At 40.1% G+C, this 19,600-nt stretch overlaps 2 protein-coding genes and 1 long non-coding RNA gene across 5 annotated transcripts in view; 2 read left to right on the top strand and 1 right to left on the bottom strand.

Annotated features, from left to right (window-relative positions):
• The first annotated feature begins 431 nt into the window (after nucleotides 1–431).
• Nucleotides 432–8,197, top strand: prrt2 (proline-rich transmembrane protein 2). Of its 2 annotated transcripts, XM_088439748.1 has the most exons (5): nucleotides 437–675; nucleotides 1,718–1,978; nucleotides 2,192–2,481; nucleotides 2,555–2,684; nucleotides 6,128–8,197. In XM_088439748.1, the coding sequence occupies exons 2-5, from the start codon at nucleotides 1,741–1,743 to the stop codon at nucleotides 6,142–6,144; spliced, it is 675 nt and encodes a 224-aa protein (XP_088295874.1). In that variant the 5' UTR covers nucleotides 437–675; nucleotides 1,718–1,740; the 3' UTR covers nucleotides 6,145–8,197. The 2 variants fall into 2 exon arrangements, with proteins under 2 accessions (XP_088295873.1, XP_088295874.1); XM_088439747.1 differs by lacking the exon at nucleotides 6,128–8,197 and having other exon boundaries at nucleotides 432–675; nucleotides 2,555–3,895.
• Nucleotides 8,198–10,922: 2,725 nt separating this feature from the next.
• Nucleotides 10,923–19,600, bottom strand: part of LOC148409847 (double C2-like domain-containing protein alpha) — a 25,177-nt gene continuing 16,499 nt past the window's right edge. For both annotated transcript variants that reach the window (XM_088438578.1, XM_088438579.1), the window contains exons 8-11: nucleotides 17,758–17,960; nucleotides 15,302–15,383; nucleotides 15,024–15,120; nucleotides 10,923–14,035 (exon numbers count right to left, since the gene is read on the bottom strand). In XM_088438578.1, coding sequence (XP_088294704.1) covers nucleotides 13,899–14,035; nucleotides 15,024–15,120; nucleotides 15,302–15,383; nucleotides 17,758–17,960 — 519 coding nt within the window. In that variant the 3' untranslated portion in view covers nucleotides 10,923–13,898. The remainder of the gene's footprint in view (nucleotides 14,036–15,023; nucleotides 15,121–15,301; nucleotides 15,384–17,757; nucleotides 17,961–19,600) is intronic.
• LOC148409846 (uncharacterized) overlaps nucleotides 13,803–19,600 on the top strand; it is a 26,497-nt gene continuing 20,699 nt past the window's right edge. The window contains exon 1 of the long non-coding RNA XR_015868339.1: nucleotides 13,803–14,057. This is a non-coding gene — a long non-coding RNA (uncharacterized LOC148409846). The remainder of the gene's footprint in view (nucleotides 14,058–19,600) is intronic.

Raw genomic sequence — 19,600 nt, 5'->3', positions numbered from 1 at the left:
TGTGTGTGGGGGGGGGGGGGGGGGGTAGTAAAACCTTTTTCATTTGTATGTATTGAAACGTTTTTGTTTTTTTTTTAAATCTACGTTGCGACTGCGTGTGTGTATTTTAGGGACGTACAAAATCAGGTTACGTCGACTTCCCAAATGAAATCGGTCATATATAAATACGTCATTACAATTACGTTTTTGATTCAAACAAGATTCATTCAACACTTGGCATTGAGTATTGCCAAAATGAGATTAATATTCCTATATCGTTATGGTTCCCGCGCCCCCTTGGGGAAAACCGTGAAATGACGTTTGACAGTCCTGCTCCGAAAATGATTAAAATCCGGCGTTCCCAACCTCGCTTTGACGCGGATCGATAAGCACAATGAACGTTATCGATCATGGCCATAAAGCAAGAGCACGTCGTCTGCTTTCACTCTTGCACACCCCTCATTCGGCCCGCCCTGTATGCCGGAGCCTCCCCCGACCCCCTCCATGCAAGAAGCATCCTCCCCATCCTCCTCCTCCTCATCATCATCTTCATCCTCGCACACGGATGCGCCAACACAAACACTCGAAAACATCACCATTTCGCCTCACTTTATTCTCGGATAAATAAACAACGTGCGATGCAATCGTTCGACTCGTTTCGCTGACAGCAAGACGCCGGAAAACAAACCAAAAAAGGTCAGTTTCGTGGGTTTTTTTTTTCCTTCTCACCTTACTAGGCATATTTTGCGTTCATTGAAGGATGAGGATGCTGGCTTTTATTTCCGTTTGGCGTAAGAATCCAGTGTAGTTACGCGGTAGTGCATTGAAAGCTAATTAGTGAGGATTGACCCACCCCCACCCCCACCCCCAATTCACCTCTCCATCACCGCTTTGTCCTTTATTGTGCCGTTCGTATGTGTGTACACATGTTGTGTGAACACCTGCGTGGCCGCTTTTATCACATGCACTATTTGTGTGTGTCTTCTATTGGCTTGTTTGCATCTCACCATTTGTCGTCATGGCAATATCATTATGTTTAATTTGTGCATTAGCATTCATGTTTCAACCTCTTTGCCAGCAAAGCATTGTGGGTATTAAAAAAAACTGACAGTGTGGTCTGGAGCTGTGGTATTGTTCCGTCTCAATTTTAATGTGGATGCCTAGGCCGCAAATTGCCATAATTGTACTATTTTGTCAACGATACCAAGGAATCGATACCACTTATCCCTACTTATATAAATGACCGATCATTTCAGAGGAAGACTCTTAAAATACTACAAATTCACTCAGAGCGCATGAAAAATAAAGAAAAACCTGATTTATAAAACTTTGAAACCAGATTTGTCGCATATTTTCTTCAGAGATCATCTGCCGTAAAATCGTCACTAATGACGTTGCAAAAGGTTTTGCAAAAGAGTCATAATACAATTTTGCAATGAAAAGCTTCATGTTCCAGTTAATTCACCTGTAAATTGAAAAGAAAAATCTACTTTTACGTATACCCCTTTAACTACCTTCACGAACCCTACACTTTATGTCAGCTGTTGTTCTCATAGGTTTTCATGAGTACTGAGTGTCAGCCTGATACCAATACCTGCTGTCGATACTCACCCGTTTCTAATGACAATGTCCAGTGATTAGGATACAACGTGATTTAGTTAACAATTATAGGGCACACCTTTTTATTAGTATGTCACCATTTGTCATCAATTTGCATTTTCCTGCTTTGTTCCTTTAGGTATCCTTTTTTTTTTAATATTTATGGCCGCCAACATGATGCCCACGCCGTCTCCTTCCGCCTGGCCCGGAGAGGAGCGTCCGTCCCTGCTGGACCAGGAGGAGCCCGAGCTGAGCCAAGTGTCTGTGTCCGTGCCGTGCCCCGCCCTCAACGTGGGCGAGCAGCTCCTGTGCAACGGCGGCAGCCCGGCCGGCGCCGGCCCCCCACGCAGCAAGTCCAAAGGGGAGCTGGTCATCGTCATCAACGACAAACTCAAGAGCAGTGAGTTGACCCAAATGATGTACATTTCAATTGAGACAGCGGTTCTCAATCTTTTTTCTGTGTGTACGCCCTGTGAAATATTTTTTCCAGACAATAACCAGTGCAAAGTATTTTTGGGTTAAATACTACATTTCATACTTTCATAATCGAGCGAATAATAAAGTAGGCACCAAAACCAAAAATTCGGGAGAGGATAAACGGTGCCCCCCGCAGGTAACGGGGCCCCGGGCGCTTCGGGCGCCTCCCCCGTGGTGTCGTCGCCCCCCCGGCGCCAACACTCCATCTCGTACCCGCACCACGCCAAGACCCGCAAGGGCAGCCGGGCGGGCTCCATCGGCTACACGGCCTTCTCGCCCAGGCCGTCGCTGTCGCGCCACTCCAGCATCGCCACCGAGCCGCCGCTGGACCGCACCAAGGTCAAGGACTACCTCCTGCTCTCGGTTCTGGCCTGCTTCTGCCCCGTGTGGCCCATCAACATCGTGGGCTTCGTCTACTCCATCATGGTGAGGGAGCGACCGCCGGCGCGCTTCGTAAATTGGCCGTCCGCTCCACCCGCGTCCGTCTCCTCCCTCGCAGTCCAAGAACAGCCTGGAGCAAGGGAACCTGGACGGCGCCGTGCGTCTGGGCCGCGTGGCCAAAATGCTGTCCGTGGTGTCGCTAGTGGGCGGGACGCTCATTATCATCGCCTGCATTGTCAACCTGGCCAGTGAGTGTCCCAAATCCGACCTTTAAGCTTTCCGTCTCCTTCCTCGTCCTTTTCTACCCTCTTTGCGCCGATCGGCTCCCGTCGGCGTCTTCTCCTCCTCAGAACGTAAACATTTATTGAAAAAACAAAAAAAACGCCCCCCGTACCCCCAATCAAAGATGGCTCGTTCCACATCGATCCGCTCTGTAGCGAATGAAGAAAAAAAAAACACGAGCCGGATTGCCGTATTTATCCACTCGGCCGTTCTTGAATTCATATCATTCTTGTTTCCACATCATTTCTTCCATCTATATGTTAATATTTCCATGTCATATACTGTGTTTATAATCCTTGGAAGCCATTTTCTTTTAATGGCCTCTTTACATGCTGCAAACTTCCCTGAGCGCACTTCTTCCACTTCATTATGGCACCTTACTGTGTGCATTGAAATTCATATCACGATCAAAAAATATATACATTGCATCATTTAAGTTAAGCTAGTTGCCAAGTACGTGGACGAAGCTTTAGAGTGCCTCATCGTCTGCCACGGAGAGGGGAAAGTCAGAGAGAGAGGATTTAGAGTGCCTCGTTGTTTCGGCGTGGAAAAGCCTTTGCAACAACACAATTAACTGTGCAAGGTTATAATTGTTTAGAAATTTATAATAATAATAATAATAATAGTGTTTTTCAAATTTTGTTTTGACTTTTTTTAAATTAAGTACTGATTTGTTTGAGTTTTTAGAGCCTTTTTGTTTTTTCTTTTTTATTATTTATTAGTTATAGTATTTTTTTTTTACTTTTGATTTCAATCATAGTTAATTTGTAGGTTGTTTAGTCTTTTTGTTTTTTTTTTTAGTTAGTTTTCTGAAACTGCTTCCTTGAAATGACTATTTTCAATTTTTTTGTTTTTGATTTTTACTAGTAGGTTTTTCTGAATCGGAAAAGCTTCATTTCAGTTTTAATGTTTTAGTTTTTTTTTTAATGGTTTTAAATATAGTGCTTTTTTTTTTTAGTTTTCAGAAGTTCTTCCAGTTGGATTTCGAGGGTCTTTAGTTTTTTTTTTTTTTTTTTTTTTACCTTTTCTCAAATGTTTCCTTTTAATGAAATTTTTGCTCATTTTAATGCTAGTTTTAGTTTTTTTTCCTCATGTGGCGTACTTGAGTGTATTGTTATCATTAGCGATAAACAGATTAATTTTGATGAATATGGATATCATTCATTAAAAACGAAAACAACTGGCATACTATATATATATATATATATATATATATATATATATATATATATATATATATATATATATATATATAAGGATCTTATGGGAACAGGCTGCACATTTTGTTTTGGTTTTCAGTTAAAACAAATATTTATTTTAAGTAAATAAACAAATAAACATCCGTTCCTAATATCGGTTATGGGCCTCCTTGACTATTGATGATCTCTGATTGATAAACGATCTCTGAAAAAGCGACATTGTAGTTCTCCTGGCCATCTTTGTGATTGTTTTCGTTTGTTTCCATGTGTGTTTGATCCCATGGTCATCTCCGCCTGACACATTTTGTCCTTTTGCACGTGCGACCTCCTGCTGCATGCCACACAGCCGTGCGCGCTAGCGTGCGCGTAGTGTGTTGTGTAGCGCTCTGTTTGCTTGTAGACGACGCGGCGTCTGGTTCTCTCCCCTGTACCGCGCGACTTCTGATGTATCTTCTTGTATCTGGCCAATAAAGGGATTCTCATAACACATCTGGGATGAGTTCACTTTGAAGCCTGCGATGCAATTTCGACCTCCGCCAAGGCATCATTTGCGCAGAATTGTCAGGGCGTTCTGACATCATGTGATTTATTGGTTCTGTTTCGTGGAAATATGAAGCGAAGGGGTTGTGCAGCGTCTTATTATATTTGGGGGGATTTTAGCGGTGTAGTTTGCATAATCTTCCTTGGCGGAGTTTTTGAACATGCATGCTCAGGTCTTGTGTTTCCTCACAGTAGAGGAGCATTTGACAGTGTAGGATATGATATTTCTTGTGTATATAGCAAAAAATGAGCTTTTAACTTGAAATGCAGTGACTAAAGGATTTTTCCCTAAGAATAACCTTTAAAATTGACTATTATGCTCCGCCAAAAGACTAAATCTTAAAACATATGCAAAAAAAAGGATTGAAGAAGAATAAACATTTTGAGGAGGAGTTTGAATGTTATTACATTATATTATTATTTTACATATTATTGTTATCGAGTAAATACAATTATTAGCTGTTTTAAAATTGGAAAACATCAGCTTTTTTCTTTCCTTACATTTTCAGTTTAAAAAAAACAAAACAAAAAAAACATATTATGACATCATGATTGTCGATACCACTTTTTCCCAATCCGATACCAGTTCAAGTAATCGACGCTTGAGTAATTACTGGTACCAAGTACCATTATTAGCAATACTTTTGATACACAAAATACAAAAAATTAATAATAATTTTCAAGAAAGACATATTTTCTAATTTTGTATTTTTAGTTGAAATTTTATTAATTTGTTCACAATTTACTCTCCCTCTGATTTGTCATTTCTCTTGTGTGTAAAACTGCTCCAAGAGAAAAGCCGATACTTACGATACTTATCTAGTTGATATACTATAACCCTTTATTTTTTAAATAATATAATATTGTGTATATAATTTATTTTTTAAATAATATAATTAATTAATTTTTCAAACCCTAGCCACATTTTTGGTGGTAACCAAATAAACTTAGCTGGTATCGACTCGATACAGATACTCTGTATTAGTATTCACCGGTCCCTGGTTGTAATACTGCAACATTCGATTTTTTTTCTTTGTTTTTGGATAAACGGGACCATATTTTGGTCATCTTTTTGATTGACAACCAGACTTAAAAAAAAAAAATATGGAATTAATTTTTTTTCAGGGGGGTTGGATGTGGTATGGACTCGATACTGATTTCTTGGTATCGGCGCTTTCCTAGAAAATTTCAAACTCTAGATTAAATTATTTTTAAAAAATTGTCTTGCATTAAGTCAAAGCCTTTATTTGTGTAAGCATTCAGGGACCAAAAAAACAGTTTTATCCTTTACATCAGCCTATTAATTTTTGTCCACTGTAGTGGACATTAGTTTTTAGTCTTTATCTCTTGCCTTTTTTTGAGCTACCACTGCTAAGTCCTTGTACCCTCAACAGAGGACATCCTGGCCTTTCCCCATTATGTCTCCTGTGTTTCGGTGCTGTCCCGCTGAGACAAAATGGACACAACAGTGGACACAAATGAATAAGCTGGCTCTCAGGATGATTTTTTAAAATTTATCCGTCATATTGTGCATCAGAATTGGCCTCGGGCTCCAAAACTCCGTATCGTCTCAATCCCGTGTCCCCGATTTGTGTCCGGAACGCCGTACGTGGCCGCCGAGTCGCCGAGCAGCTCGCCAACTAACTTCCGCTTCCTTTTCCTCCTTTTAGTCAATGTGAAAACCTGAGTTTGATCCCGGGATGAAACGGGATCAGGCAGCCGCATCCCGACCGGCCCGCACCTGCACCGCCTGTCTTTTACCACCTAGTTGTTACCTGGACCAAAAACCGAACGCAGACGCTTATTTTCGAACCCCCTCCCGATTTTTACACAAGTCTCTTTTGCTCAAAGAAGACACAAAAAAGAAAGAAAGGAAAAAAAAAAAAAAACATGCTGCGGGAGGGAGCAGTTAGAAAGGTCCACCTGGTTATTGTGGAAGGAGGACGGAGACAAACTGATTGGTCCCTGAAGCGGCGGAGGATTGGACATCCCGGGACGCGCTTGGCAGCATGTCAAATCCCCTCGGAGACGCCCCGCCCCTCACCATCCCATTCCCGGAGGACAAAGCGTCTCCATCACCTTGTTTTCAGACTGAGCCTCTGCGCTGACATCAAACGGCGAAAAAAAAATCGGAAGGATTACGTAAGTCTTCTTCACAAAGCAAAGGGAAACGTACGTGCCAAAAAAACAAAAAAAAGTCTCAATTGTTGTCACAGGGCCAAAACATTCCGGAATCTTCTTGCAAGCACTGTGAGTCCCGCCACTGTAGCAACGGACACGCTCGTTTTGGACACGACATTAGGGACACCTGCAACCTTACCATCGCATCCGATATCGGCAAAAATCACGTATGGAGTATTCTTCAAAAAAAACTATCACGACCCCAGAAATAACCATGAGTCAAAAAAAAGGGGTGACCTTGTATTTGGGTTATATTGACCCAAATTCCTGATTTCTTTTTTTTTTTTAATGATGTAGAATTATGATTAGAAATGTGTCTTAATGTTGACCAAAAAAATGACATTTTGAGTCAAAAATGGGTGAGCCTCACCTTGGGTCATTTGGACACAAATTCCTTGTTTGTGTGGACGTACAAAGCCCAAAAAATCTTTTTATTGATCTTTTTTTTTTCAATAAATTTGTAGGGTTACGATCTTAAATCTGTCTTAATGTTGACGCAAAAAGGACATTTCGAGTCAAAAATGGGTTAGTCTCGACTCGGGTAACCCCAACCTTCCGTGGGGGATCTTGAGATTTTCAAAAGGTTTCCGCAGGTTCCCGCAAATCTAACAGGACTTTTCAAATGAAGAGCAAATTAATTGGAAAATGAACCAAGTTTTTTTTTCCAAATAATTTTTATTATACATCTATCATTACTGATGTCACTTCATTTGATGTCTTTTTTTCTTTTTTTTCCCCCTTCCAACTTTTGTTCTTGGATGTCCTGAGATGATGCAGGTGTACCTAATGAAGTGACCATTGAGTGCGCTTTAACATTCAAATCGTGTCGGTAACAGGTTATCTTTTGATAGTGTGCGTGTGTGTGTGTGTGTGTGTGTGTGTGTGCGCGCGCTTTGTGTAAACAAAGGAGCAGGTGATAGCGAACGTAGCTTGCGCGCGCTGCCGCTCGGTCACAAGGTAGCTTTGTTTGGGAAACGGTGCATTTAGTGAAATACCCTTGAACTCCTTTCTATACGCAATTACAATACGTAGACATTCAGCTTTGGTATCTTTTTCTATGAACTCATTCAATCCCAAAGACGTATTTTTACGTCTTTCCACAATCCGATCTAATATAATCAATATATTCCCAGGTACTCCAATTTGGGATCTGTGTACTACCGGACTTAAAGGAGTCAAAAGTTCATGTATTCACGTATACATTTAAAAAAAAAAAAAACTAGTGAGGTGTGTTTTTCAAAATAATTTTCCCAAGTGCTCCCAAGTACCCTTTGCCTGTGATTCTCATTGTGATGCAAACAAACTTTTTTTTTTTTCCTCCCCTAATGTATAGCTGATCTTGTAATAATGAGTTGTAGAAGTGTATTCTGCGCATATAATCCTAAGTATAGTGTTCTAAGTTGAACTATTAGCATCTGGCTATACTCTTATTACATTGTGATTATCTTTGTGGTGACTGGCATGCCGTGGGAATTTTCAGTCATGTATGAAAGAAACCACCGGTCGGCACTTTGGAATATTATGCAGTACCTTTATAATAAACACGATGCATGCCTGTGGATGCTTGTTTTTTTCAGCTTCCCTTCCCACATGCTGTGAACTCCTTCAAACTAAAAGAAGAAAAAGAGAAATGTTCTTTTGCGCCTGTGAAGCTTGCTCGTACATTTCTCCCCAAAAAAAAAAGAGGCCAAGAGTGCTTGCTTTAAGGTATTCCTCACACCCGCTTGAACTTTAAAGCTAAATAAATCACAAGAGACTTTTAAACAGCAAAATGTTCAATTAGATCATTTCATTTAATCTGATGAGTGTATAATAGCTTAATGCTAACATATTATCCAAAACACTATAGCTAGGCTAATGGATGTTAGCATGACGGTTAGAATAATTCACACAATGATATGGAAAGAGAAGTTCAGAACATTTTTAAAAAATGTCAGCCAAGCACAGTTAAAAAGAAATATATATATATATATATATATATATATATATATATATATATATATATATATATATATATATATATATATATATATATATATATATATATATATATTTTTTTTTTTTTTTTTTAATGGACCATTGTTGCATCACACATTCATCATCCAAAATTTATCAAACAAAAATGATGCAAGACAGGAATAGGCTTTGCGGACTTAAAAAAAACAAAACAAAAAAAAAACAAGTGAATCTGCTCTAATGATCAAATACTGTAATTAATTATAAAAGTTCTATCTTGATTACATTGATTACAGTTCATTTCTGTTGTTTTTATCATAGTTTTGTTAATATTATATCTATTTATGATTATATATATATATATATATATATATATATATATATATATATATATATATATATATATATATATATATATATGGAGATATCTCTATCTATCTATCTATCTATCTATACTTGTGCCTATTTAAAATATACTTTAGTGGGGGGAATATGAAGCTTCATGAAGCGCTTGCAATTTATTTATTTTTTGCTCCTCTAGATGGTGCTCTGAAAATGTTACATTTCTACTGCATCATTAAAGCAATAGTTGTAGCTGGAGGAAAAATTAAGTTTGTGCGGCAACATGCTACGAGCGCAGCCCCACTTAAAAAAAATAAATAACTACCCGGCCTGCGTTTCCATGTTGACAGGCCAAGATAGCGCGCAGGACTGCAAGTCAGCTAATTGGACGTGAGCTACTGTAGAGTAGCGGCTCACATTTGTCGGCATAAGCGCTAAGTGGGTCAGTGGGATTATATCCAGCTGGCTCCCATCAACAAGCGCCCTGTGGCCGCTCTGCATGCTCAATAAAAACAAATGATGACGGAAAGACAAAGGATACACATATTGACCTTTCGTTCGAACCCGTTGTGCCGCTTCCGCCGCTATTATATCGCTAATTATTTGCAGGTTTCCCTCACGATCTTTCCTGATGTTATTCCTCCTTCTAAATTGGACAAAAAAAAAAAAAATCTATGTCTTTATTTATTTAACTAAAGAAACAAACAAAAAAATCATAACGTTATTGTAGGTTTACCTCACTATTTCCTTGACATTTTTTTTCCTCTTTTTAAGTCGTGTCAGACAAAGCTAACAAAAAAAGGTTGAAAAAAATTTCCATTGCAAATTTTCATGCTATCTTTCTTTCTTTTTAGTTGAATCAGTCATTTTTTTCCCAAACAAAAGAAACTAAACTAAAGTAAGGGAACAAATAGTGGACCAAAGCAAAATTGAAAATAAATGAATAAATAATAATAATTATTCCATTTATGACCGTATCATTGGGGGCTTACTTCATTATTTTTCTTGGTATAATACAGACCAAACAAACAAACAAAAACATCAAATTTTCGTCTTTATTCATTATAAAAAAGAAACAAACAAAAAATCATAATAAAAGCAATGAAAACAAAAACAAATTCCAAATCTTTTTGTACTTTTTCAACTTTATTGCACATTTTACCTTACTATTTTTCTTGCTATTTTTCCTAACAAAACATTATTTTTCTTAACTAAAGAAACAAACTAATAAACAGGAAACTACATGTATAAAAAAAATCCAGCGATTTAGGTTACTGCGTGTATTTTGTGGGACGTAACCCACGCGATAAACGAGGGAGCCTCGTATTGCTTACTAATGCCCCAAACTTTTTTTTTTCCTCGCAATCTCAGATGCATTTCTGCAGCTTCTCTGTCCCTAATATTATGACTACAGTGCGTAGCTCTATCGGGAATTTATTAGGAGCAGGGTGTTTCTTCCAGTTGGCATCAGAAATGGCTTTCTAATTGAATATGTTTATAATGTGCGCATAATGATCGGCTGTCAGATGTACTGCCAGCTCATTGTGAATGGAGGTCATGAATTTCAATTGAACATGCTCCAAACAATACTAATCTGCTTTTTATAAGATTTATTGCACATTTTCATGTTTTTTTCTTTTTATTTCCTCCCTCCTCTATTAGTATTGAAGTGATTTTATCCATTGCCCCCGTCGCGAAAATAATCTTTTTGTATGTCATCCGCGTGGCCTTGACTCCATCTGGTTGATGTAACATGTCCGATTGGATCTTCTTCTTGCTCTGTCTTCTTTTATGAGATCTCGTCTGGATCTGTGTCCGAGTGTGTATCGGTGTTGACACGATATTACTCACAAACGTCAACGAGGTCAAACTGCACAAGACAAGATGTTGTTTTTTTTTTTACGGCTGACAATATTCCATCCGCTAGAGGGCGGTGTTGGATTTATTGGCCGCATTCAAAGAAATGGAGGGACGCAACAAAGCAAATCCATAAGAAGAATTTATGGGATAAAAAAATTGAACCATGCTCACTTTAACTTCCAGAAGACAAACAACCAAAACAAAAAGCAGGACCCCACCACCACCCTTCCCAAAATATAGTTATATATTTTTACATCAATTTTTTTTTTTTTGGCATGCCTCACACATAAACGATGCTTAAATTCCATCCACAAACAAGGAACGGCTGCTTTGGAGAATATTTTGTGCTTTGCCCAACAAATAAGAATTACAAAAAAAAAAATGTTTTTTTTATCCACCTTTAGATGCCACAAGATGGCAGAAAAGCAGTCTTTGCCATTCGATAACACTCAACGAAGCCCCTCCCATCAGTTCAACGTAGTTACTTGGTGGCATAACATGGCGCCCGAGCAGTACAGTATTCCTTTTTTTTTTTTTTTTTAGACAGCTTTTGCCAACTGTGAAAATGTTTGGGCTTCACCATTTTAAAATCCTCCTGAAACAAAGTGCGGCCTCTTCTCTGGTGAAATGTGCCACCAGATGCAGGCGAAATACGCGCATAGCAAAAATCGACACACATGTCAAGAACTAATAGAATGACAGTCTTACAATTCCTTTTTCCAACTACTGAAAAACATTTTTCGCATAGTAGTTGGGAAGCTATGTTACCGGTGTGGCACAGTTGTGAATAGTTGACTACTGCTTGCTACTAGCTCTACTGGTCACATGACCAATTTCTACTAGTTAACAAAAGTAGTAGTCGTTAACTAGTAGAACCGTGTCTTATTAGTAACTGTATTCTATTTTGTAATTCTTGTGAAACATTTTGGCAAATTATAAGAGCAATTATAAGTAATTAGTGAGGCAAAATTACTAGTGGTGCTATTATTACGTTCCAGGAAGCTACTAGTAACAGATTTCTGCCTATTAATTTGGCTTAGTAGTGTTACTAGCGAGGTATCATAGTTTAGTAGTCAGGTTTTCTTAGATCCTAGTAGGCCAAAACTATTAGTGAGAATTTTGAAGCATCTTGAAAGCTTTAGTGGCCCAGTAGTGGATTTTGTCCTTTACTAGTAGGACACAGTCTCGCTACTAGTGCACTGAATTGCCTCCTAGCATGGAAAAAGAGCATATTTATGCATTAGCATTAATATGGATCGTTAGGGTTGGGAATAAATGCCCAAACGGCTACCACTAGTAATATTTTTTCTCTTATTTGGTTGTTTTCTAGCAATGTGGATGCACCGAGGCACTATACTGACCTCCACGGGTCAAACTTGGTACTACAATAACACTGGTTTACAATTTTTGTGTTGTTGGCTATGCGTGTACCTCGCTCAGGCTTCTTAACTAAGATATTTGCGTTGACACGTTTCACAATTTGAAGCACATTAAAAAAAAACATGAGGATGATCTTGGGACCAAAAAAGTGCAACCGGCAACTACGATGCCAGCAACGGCCAACATGCAAACGATTGACAATAAAGTCGTTATCGTGGAAGAACCGATTCTCCGTTTCCAACTCATTAGGCCATCAGCAGCGCGAGCCGTGACAAGCTCATAGATCGGAAATCCAATAAAAGCAAAATGTCTTTTTGAAGATCAGAGGCAGACGTGCATGCGCTTTGATTTGATCAAGGTAAGTGCTTTCACTTAATAGGACACACAAATCTTCCATTTTCACGACAAAGCAGAACAACGTTTTTAAAGCAGCGATTCCCAACCTCTGTGATTTGAGAGATAATCAGGTGTGGCGAGGGAAATGGTCTTATTTCCTTGAATTAGGACGAATCTATAAGATTTTTATTGGATGAAATTTCAAGATTAACCTAGCAAGCATAATTGACCTTTAATTTGAGTTTGAACTTTTAGCGGCTTTATTTGATAAATGTAAAGTTACGTTGTTTTGTGAAAATCCAAACAACTGGTGTTGCGTTATGCACTTCCTGTTTGCTAATTGACTGCAGCTCCTTAGTCAAGGTGTACGTCTGTATATTGTCAATATCTCGTGTGATATGTAGACTGGATTATGTTTAAATGCCGTTTGTTAATTTGTTCATATCACAGATATGCTAGAAATATGTGTATTTACGAATGACTTTTAAGATATCTAGCGATTAGCATCGAATTAGTGGTTAGCCTTTAAGCTAGCAATTAGTACGTGAACGTTAGCATGCTAGCTTAATCTCCCGTTTATCATAACGCGAGGCAAAAACATTTTGTTCTATTTTCTACTCCCAATTGAATTTAACGTATTTTTAATGTTTTTGATTTACACTCTTGAATCATTTACTGTGGATAAAAGATCAACTATCGTGAACAGGTGTTTTGGAATGCGTTGAAGCAAGGGAGGAATAGTACAGCTTTTGCCTTGTATATTTACTGTACAACATAATATTAAGTTTACTGTTACTTTAAAAATTAATATGTCAAGGCTTTCTTTTAAAACTGATGCGGTACATTACATTTTTTTCAACACTGTCTACCATCAATTGTACCATTGTATTCTACCATACTTGGGTTAATCTTGAAGTTTTACCCAATCCCTATTTTATTAAAAATTTTGTATGTTCCTTGAGTTGTCAATAGAGGTTGGGAAAGACGATGTTTCCATGACAACCACTGCAGGGGGAAAAAAAAAAAAAAAAACTTACACTGGTCCCTCTTGTAAACGCGAAACGTTGAAAAGTCAATGCCAGGCCCGTTGTAGGCAATGATCTGAAAACACCTTTTGAAATATTTCTCATCTGCAAATGTGTGACTTTAGAACCAGCAAAATCACCAAAAGAACAAGCACCCCCAAATAAAAGCAGCTTTGTGGCAGGTTGCAATGATCAGTATCTCCTTCTTAACCTGTTTTTTTTTTTTCTCTGACTCGATGCCTTTTACTTTTCATGGTGGATGAAGTCATTTGTTGAGGCTGCGAGTCCCTTGACAGTCATGCAGATAAGCCTCCGCCGCGATGTGGCGCGGTCTCCCCGCACAAGTCCCGAGAGGCGCGCTTCATTCCTGCGACGTGGATCCGGGCAGCTCATTGGTCAGCGTGTGCCAGCGCTCCACCTTCTTGCCCTTGTTCTTCAAACAATCTATCCAGTGCTGCAGGGTGTCCCCCTGTGAGTGGCAGCCTAAGGACACGCCCCCTGACCAACACAAACATAAGAGGTAAGCAAAGCGCACTCCATTGTCTGTAATTTTTAATTTTTTTTTTTAAACTACTTAGAGCCTAGTTGGCCAAAAACTGCTAGATGGCATTGTGGCACTATTAGTATAGTCCAGGAGGCTGCTTGGAGTCTTGAGGAGTTTGCTTGTTCTCCCCATGCCCAGGGAAATTGGATTATTGAGTTTCTTTGGGTTATTTTTAACCGCAATGTTTTTAGAATGTATCAAAAGTACTACTACCAATTTTTTGGCGTTGTTATTAGTGACTTCTACTCTGACATCGTTTAGAACAAGGAAATTAAGTGCCAAATGAATTGATTAGTACTGGATTACATTAGGTAATCAGCACTAAAGTGATGAAATACTTTTAATACTTTAATACATAAAGTAATTGATTATTACTTAGTTAATTATTACTTAGGTACTTGAGTACCTAAGGTAACAAATTACTTTAGTTTTGAAGTGATTGTTTATTTTGGTACATAATTACCAAAAGTAATCAATTACTTTAGCTCTTGATTCATTTGGAACCAGATATTTTTAGACTCTCCTTTAGGCACACAATTGATTTTTTTTTTTAATTATGAATATAGTAACTGTATTGAATGTCTGAGCGCTTAAAAAAAAAAAGTAAGCGGGGCCGGGCAAAATGCGTAGGCGGGCCGTATCCGGTCCGCATGCCATAGTTTGGGGACAGTTGATTTAAAGCCTTCAAATTAGGCAGCTTTTGCACATCTTTGTCTACTTCATGATATGGTGATGGATTATGACGTGAAATGACTTTCCGTTTCCAATATGAATGTGTGCATATATACCCTACCTTAGCACCAAGTAGCTGCACTTTGGCCTGTTTTACTACCACCTCCCCTCCTCCTCATACCAAAACGTTCAGGTATGCGGCAGACCTTTTTTCACGTGTGCATCTAGAAAACAATGGCCAGTAGACAAGAGCAAACAAGCCCGACTCACCGATGAAGTCGTTTGACCTTCCGAGGTCGTAGTCCCACACGGTGACCTCTAACGTCTTGGCGGCCAGCTCGGAGAAGGAGATCTCATAGAAGAACTCCTGACAAGACGGAGTCAAAGGCGGAGCCATTATTTGCGCGTATCCCGGCCGCGGCTTCCGTAATGAGGCGGCATGATGATCCGACGCAAACGGTAATTGGCCGCCGACGCGGCCGAGCGTGACCCGGGACTATAGGAGCCCAAACGAGCCTCGGCTTTGCAGATGCGCGTCGACAGCCTACCTCATTAAACTCCGGGTTGAGAGTCTTTTTTATCACCGCCGTTTTGTGCTTGGACTTCTTCTGAACATCTGGCTTCAGGTACCTGAGGCAAAGAGTGTGACAGCGTCATCGTCTTTTGTCGTTTCCAAGCTCATTGCGTACGGAAAGCCCCAACGCGCTTTTGCTTGGATTTTCCGAGGCGGGACTGATTGTCGCAGACTACTACCAGCGACGATACTAAAAGCTAGCTAGCTATACATCTATACATCTATCTATACATCTATCTATCTATCTATCTATCTATCTATCTATCTATCTATCTATCTATCTATCTATCTATCTATCTATCTATCTATCTATCTATCTATCTATCTATCTATCTATCTATCTATCTATCTATCTATCTATCTATCTCTCTATCTATCTATCTATCTATCTATCTATCTATCTATAAAGATCGAGTATTAACAGGCTGTTATATCTATCTATCTATCTATCTCTATCTATCTATCTATCTATCTATCTATCTATCTATCTATCTATCTATCTATCTATCTATCTATCTATCTATCTATCTATCTATCTATCTATCTATCTATCTATCTATCTATCTATCTATCTATCTATCTATCTATCTATCTATCTCTATCCATCCATCCATCCGTCCGTCCGTCCAAGCTTTTCCATTTAATCTGAACCAAATCCATATAACTTTATCCATCCAATCTCCTTTTTTTATGTATTGTCTTTAGCTAATATCTCCCTATCTCTATCCATCTCAACGCTTCCATATCTACAGCTATTTATATTTGGGCTTTTCGCTGAACTATAAGCAGCTTAGCGTCACAATCCTCGTCACAACAAAGATGGGACAGAGCCAAATCCGCGCACTTGTGAAAAGTGGACCCCCATCCTTAATTTGTGTGTCGTGTGTCTATTTGCGAGCCGACGCGTCGCATGACTACGGGTCGTTTGGCCATCCGTTCGTTCCAGGAACGAGGCGGAAACCCCCGGAGGAAAAAAAAAGCGCGGCATTAAGAACATCCCGGCGCTCATTTGTCTCCTGGCTGTCAGAGTCCATCAGTCAAGCCGAGGAGCCTGGCCGACCCCGCCGACACGCGCAGTATTGCTTTCCCTTCGCCGCTGATGGGGGACTTTTGTGACACTAACAACCCCGGCGGACTCCCGCGCCCGCTCCGCGCCGCGACCCCAACCGCGGAGCGCGTCACTCCGCTTTTGAAGAGCGAGGCCCCCCCGCGCACCGTTGTCGTCGTTAGCTTGACGAATGAACGCGACGGGAAAGCGGCGGCCGTCATCGGTCGCCCGACGGATCGGCCGGTCCTTCGCGGGTGACGGTTGCAGGTGAATCATACGGGGATCTGCTCGGGAAAGTAGGGGAAGCTTTCTGTCTTTTCATTGACTTTGTGACCCCGACGGGATTAATCGTCAGACTCCCATTGTAGCCACGGAAACAAACAGCTGCGTTACCTCACCGTAAAAGGCTCGATATCGTGATAAAGTGCCATCCAAAACAATGAAACGCTGAGGTCTGGTTATATGCGGCGAAACATCCGCACACACAGCTTTCAGACCAAATACTGAAAGCGCTAATATCTTTTTTACCGTTGTGACGTTTCAAACTATTAAACAAGAAAAGCAAAAGCGAGAGGGCTTAGGAGGGCCAAATGATTTAGTTACAGATCGCGTGTGACGGTGACTCACCGCACGCCTCATGGCTTTTTATGCGTCGTGTTCGTCATTCACACCGCCAATTGCATCATATTTTCTCAGGATCCCAGATGTACATATGTATACGTATGTACTTTATATACCCGTGGTTCTCAAACTTTTTCCAAAACCTTTCTCAAAGATATACCTCATGTTTTGTTTTTGTTTTTTAGTAAAATGACCCCGAACCAATGGCAGTAGAGGATTAAAAACAAAACTTTCGTGCCATCCTTGCCTTAATGTTACTACTTGTATTAGCATCTGTAAAAAACTTAATAAAACTTAGACAACTTTGCAATGTGTTGTTTATCGTTACAATTAATTTGCTCTTAATTTGAAAATACAAACATTGCTGTTTTTGTTATGTTTTAAAAGGCATGAAATTTGATGCGCAAGCCCTGTTAAAATTTCACATAACCCCTGTAGTGCCACATACCCCCAGGGGTACTTATTTGAGAACCACTGCTATATACAATACATATATATGTATATACTGCAAATCTTTGCATTTATATATATTCAGAGTGTATATATTCTCTTCCTCTCATATATATAAATACTGTATACACATATACATACACACACTGTAAACACAAGCTGTTGTCTGACGTTAGCGTTGGTTAGCACGCCGTTAGCACTTTTGACATCATACAGGAAGCACTTTGCATGACCCCAAACTAAACTTAAGTAAATTTACATGCTCAAAATAATCCCCAAAACAATTCAAAATAGTCAGTTGCGTTCCTTACGTTTTCACGTAGGGGTCGGAGAATCCGTTGACATCCATCGCGGCCAGGTGCGCGCAGCGCTTGACGCCCACGCACAGCCCGCCGCGGGCCCTCTCCTTGGCCTCGCCGGGCCCCTCGCTGTCCACGTCGGTCGGGGGCACGTACTGCAAGCTCAACAGCAGGCGGCCGCGCTCCTCTAGACTCCTCTGCTGCTCCGTCTCCCACTGAGGACATCGAGCAGGCAGACGATGAGAGCACGAGCAGAAGGTTTAGCCGCGGGGGCTCCGCATGTAATCAAAAGTCGCAAACCAGGCGGCGACAGTAATTCAGATTGGATATTTCCCCGACGGATTGTAAAGATAAGAATGGGGCTCTTGTGATGTTGCTCGGGTTCATAGTGTGTGATGAAACAGTGGTTCTCAACCTTTTATTTTTTTCATAACGTGAAATCATATTTCTGACAAGTAAAACCATCAAAAAGCATTTTTAGAAGGGAAAAAAACATGCTTTGCCATCTGTATCTGATTTGATAAATGTGAGAGGTTGTGTCCACTCCCACAGCGACGCAGCTCTCCCAAGAATCTATTGATTTTTGAATAATAAGCCATCCATGATTCATGCAGGGGCTGGGGTCAAAAGTACAAAATAGCCTGACTGGTCTTTGGCATGCTTTTATCCAACATACTTTATTTTTATTTATTTTTTTGGCAGCTCCTCTTTAACATTTCGTGAACCGGTTAGGAAAGTAAAACCTATTGATTGTAAAATACAACAAACGGTTACGGCGTGAGGAAGCCCGGGTCGGAACTCATATTGAGCCTTTTCCGTCTTCAAATTTACAGGGATTAGTTTTGATGCTCACAAGAAGAAAAACATATGGATTTTGCACGTCGGGCTCAAATGCTATATCGACGTATGTTTTGGCGGGCGGTTGTGTTTTGCGGTAACGTTTTTCAACTGCACACTTTAGTCTGCAAAGTTTTCTAGTGTTTGGCTGTTTTATTGCCAAGGACGAATTTCTTCCGGCGCGAAATGTTTATGCGGCAATAAAGCAGCTCCCGATTAGCACTTTCACGCTGTCCGGCGCTGACATGAATGGATGCAACTCATTCAGTGTGATTTAGAAATGTGTTGAAAATTATTTTGGTGATGGAATACTAGTAGTTGCTTTGTTGTCTTAAAGGCGTCACCAGAAGGAGATCTAGCGTTCTGAATTGTGACGTTCAACTTTTCAGCTTTCCTAAAATGTCTTTAGGCTTGGGTTTCAGTCTGCGGATGCTGATGATTGTGAAACATCATCTGTTTTATTTCTGGCTCATCTGGTGAAAACTTGAGTCACTACGGACAATATTCTATCGATTGATAAGTTGCTTCATGTTCCAGTTAATTTGCTCTCAATTTGAAAACTACTCTTTCTGTCACGGCCAAAGCATTAGATGAGATTTTCTGATAGCTGCAGAAACCCTTTGAAACTCGCATGTGGGTACCGTTACCAGAATTTGAGAACCCGAGGATATATTTTATTTGATAATTCCATAATATTTGATTGACAGTTGATCGGGGGGGCGCAGTTTCAGTACATTCTGAAGACATGCCCACCTCGGCTTGATTTTTCACAAATTTCGTAACCTCAATTGATATACTCGGCAAGTGTTGTTAACAAGTTTCTCCTCCGCGCCGTGTCAAATTTACGAGACGTATATTTATTTACAGCGACTTTAAAATGTCACCGGGGTCCGTACGTGACATTTAGCTGAGCCGCCGCCTCACGCCCGCGCCGAAAATCAAGTCGCGAGAGGTGAGGAGCCGTCGGATTCCGAGGCGAAGCGTCTGCCCCCGGTCATATTAATGCCGTTTATGGCTG

The sequence above is a fragment of the Hippichthys cyanospilos genome, chromosome 17 (genome assembly GCF_059441005.1).
Source record: "Hippichthys cyanospilos isolate Australia breed blue-spotted pipefish chromosome 17, RoL_Hcya_1.0, whole genome shotgun sequence".
Lineage (NCBI taxonomy): Eukaryota > Metazoa > Chordata > Actinopteri > Syngnathiformes > Syngnathidae > Hippichthys > Hippichthys cyanospilos.
Note: the sequence above shows the minus strand (reverse complement) of the source record. Positions and strands in the feature narration are given on the sequence as shown.

What these genes read in the sequence shown, in the direction of transcription:
- prrt2 (XM_088439747.1), top strand. Translation starts at nt 1,741, where the DNA reads ATGGCCGCCAACATGATGCCCACGCCGTCTCCTTCCGCCTGGCCCGGA. An exon ending in CAACGACAAACTCAAGAGCA is followed by an intron (nt 1,979 to 2,191) that starts GTGAGTTGACCC and finishes TGCCCCCCGCAG; the next exon opens with GTAACGGGGCCCCGGGCGCT. An exon ending in GCTTCGTCTACTCCATCATG is followed by an intron (nt 2,482 to 2,554) that starts GTGAGGGAGCGA and finishes CCTCCCTCGCAG; the next exon opens with TCCAAGAACAGCCTGGAGCA.